Source organism: Emiliania huxleyi (assembly GCF_000372725.1).
Source record: "Emiliania huxleyi CCMP1516 unplaced genomic scaffold EMIHUscaffold_4366, whole genome shotgun sequence".
Lineage (NCBI taxonomy): Eukaryota > Haptophyta > Isochrysidales > Noelaerhabdaceae > Emiliania > Emiliania huxleyi.
In genome coordinates this window covers 1-1,737 of record NW_005198709.1, presented here as the reverse complement: position 1 = coordinate 1,737, position 1,737 = coordinate 1, and the positions used below count along the sequence as shown (strand labels likewise).

The 1,737-nt window shown below is 82.7% G+C and overlaps 1 protein-coding gene across 1 annotated transcript; it reads left to right on the top strand.

The window, feature by feature from the left end:
* Positions 1-58: 58 nt before the first annotated feature.
* EMIHUDRAFT_124177 (hypothetical protein) lies at positions 59-1,723 on the top strand (the record flags this gene model as incomplete). Its single annotated transcript, XM_005768993.1, has 1 exon — positions 59-1,723. A coding segment is annotated over one exon (1,665 nt), but the record flags the coding sequence as incomplete, so codon positions are not given.
* Positions 1,724-1,737: the final 14 nt, after the last annotated feature.

The window sequence follows — 1,737 nt, the reverse complement described above, 5'->3', positions numbered from 1 at the left end:
GACGGCGGAGGAGGTGAGGTCGGCGGCGAGGGCGGCGGTGGCGAAGGCGGCGGCGGAGATGGTGGAGGCGGCGAGGGCGGTGGTGAGGGCGGCGGCGGCGAGGGCGGCGGCGGCGAGGGCGGTGGTGAGGGCGGCGGCGGCGAGGGAGGAGGCGGCGAGGGAGGCGGGCTCGGCGGCGGCGGTGAGGGAGGCGGTGGCGACGGAGGTGGCGGTGAGGGCGGGGGCGGCGACGGCGGTGGCGAGGGCGGCGGTGGCGAGGGAGGCGGCGGGGATGGTGGGGGAGGCGAGGGCGGTGGTGGAGACGGAGGCGGGCTCGGAGGCGGCGGGCTCGGTGGTGGGGGTGACGGCGGTGGGGGGCTTGGGGGAGGCGGCGACGGCGGCGGGGAGGGCGGCGGCGGCGACGGAGGCGGCGGCGAGGGCGGGGGTGGGCTTGGTGGTGGCGGTGATGGCGGTGGCGATGGCGGCGGCGGCGAGGGTGGTGGCGACGGAGGTGGGGGTGAGGGCGGCGGCGGTGAGGGCGGCGGCGGCGAGGGCGGCGGCGGCGAAGGCGGCGGCGGTGAGGGCGGTGGGTACGGCGGATATGGCGGCGATGGCGGCGCTGACGGCGGACTCGGCGACGCAGGCGGCGAGGGAGGCGAGGGTGGCGGTGGGGACGGCGGAGGAGGTGAGGGCGGCGGCGAGGGCGGCGGTGGCGAAGGCGGCGGCGGAGATGGTGGAGGCGGCGAGGGCGGTGGTGAGGGCGGCGGCGGCGAGGGCGGCGGCGGCGAGGGCGGTGGTGAGGGCGGCGGCGGCGAGGGAGGAGGCGGCGAGGGAGGCGGGCTCGGCGGCGGCGGTGAGGGAGGCGGTGGCGACGGAGGTGGCGGTGAGGGCGGGGGCGGCGACGGCGGTGGCGAGGGCGGCGGTGGCGAGGGAGGCGGCGGGGATGGTGGGGGAGGCGAGGGCGGTGGTGGAGACGGAGGCGGGCTCGGAGGCGGCGGGCTCGGTGGTGGGGGTGAGGGCGGTGGGGAGCTTGGGGGAGGCGGCGACGGCGGCGGGGAGGGCGGCGGCGGCGACGGTGGCGGCGGCGAGGGCGGGGGTGGGCTCGGCGGTGGCGGTGACGGCGGTGGCGATGGCGGTGGCGGCGAGGGTGGTGGCGACGGAGGTGGGGGTGAGGGCGGCGGCGGTGAGGGCGGCGGCGGCGAGGGTGGCGGCGGCGAGGGAGGCGGGCTCGGAGGCGGCGGTGAGGGAGGCGGGGGCGACGGAGGTGGCGAGGGCGGCGGTGGCGAGGGAGGCGGCGAGGGAGGAGGCGGCGAGGGAGGCGGGCTCGGCGGCGGCGGTGAGGGAGGCGGTGGCGAAGGAGGTGGCGGTGAGGGCGGGGGCGGCGACGGCGGCGGTGAGGGCGGTGGTGAGGGCGGCGGCGGCGAGGGAGGAGGCGGCGAGGGAGGCGGGCTCGGCGGCGGCGGTGAGGGAGGCGGGGGCGACGGAGGTGGCGGTGAGGGCGGGGGCGGCGACGGCGGCGGTGAGGGCGGTGGTGAGGGCGGCGGCGGCGAGGGAGGAGGCGGCGAGGGAGGCGGGCTCGGCGGCGGCGGTGAGGGAGGCGGTGGCGACGGAGGTGGCGGTGAGGGCGGGGGCGGCGACGGCGGCGGCGAGGGCGGCGGTGGCGAGGGAGGCGGCGAGGGAGGAGGCGGCGAGGGAGGCGGGCTCGGCGGCGGCGGTGAGGGAGGCGGTGGCGACGGAGGTGGCGGTGAGGGCGGGGGG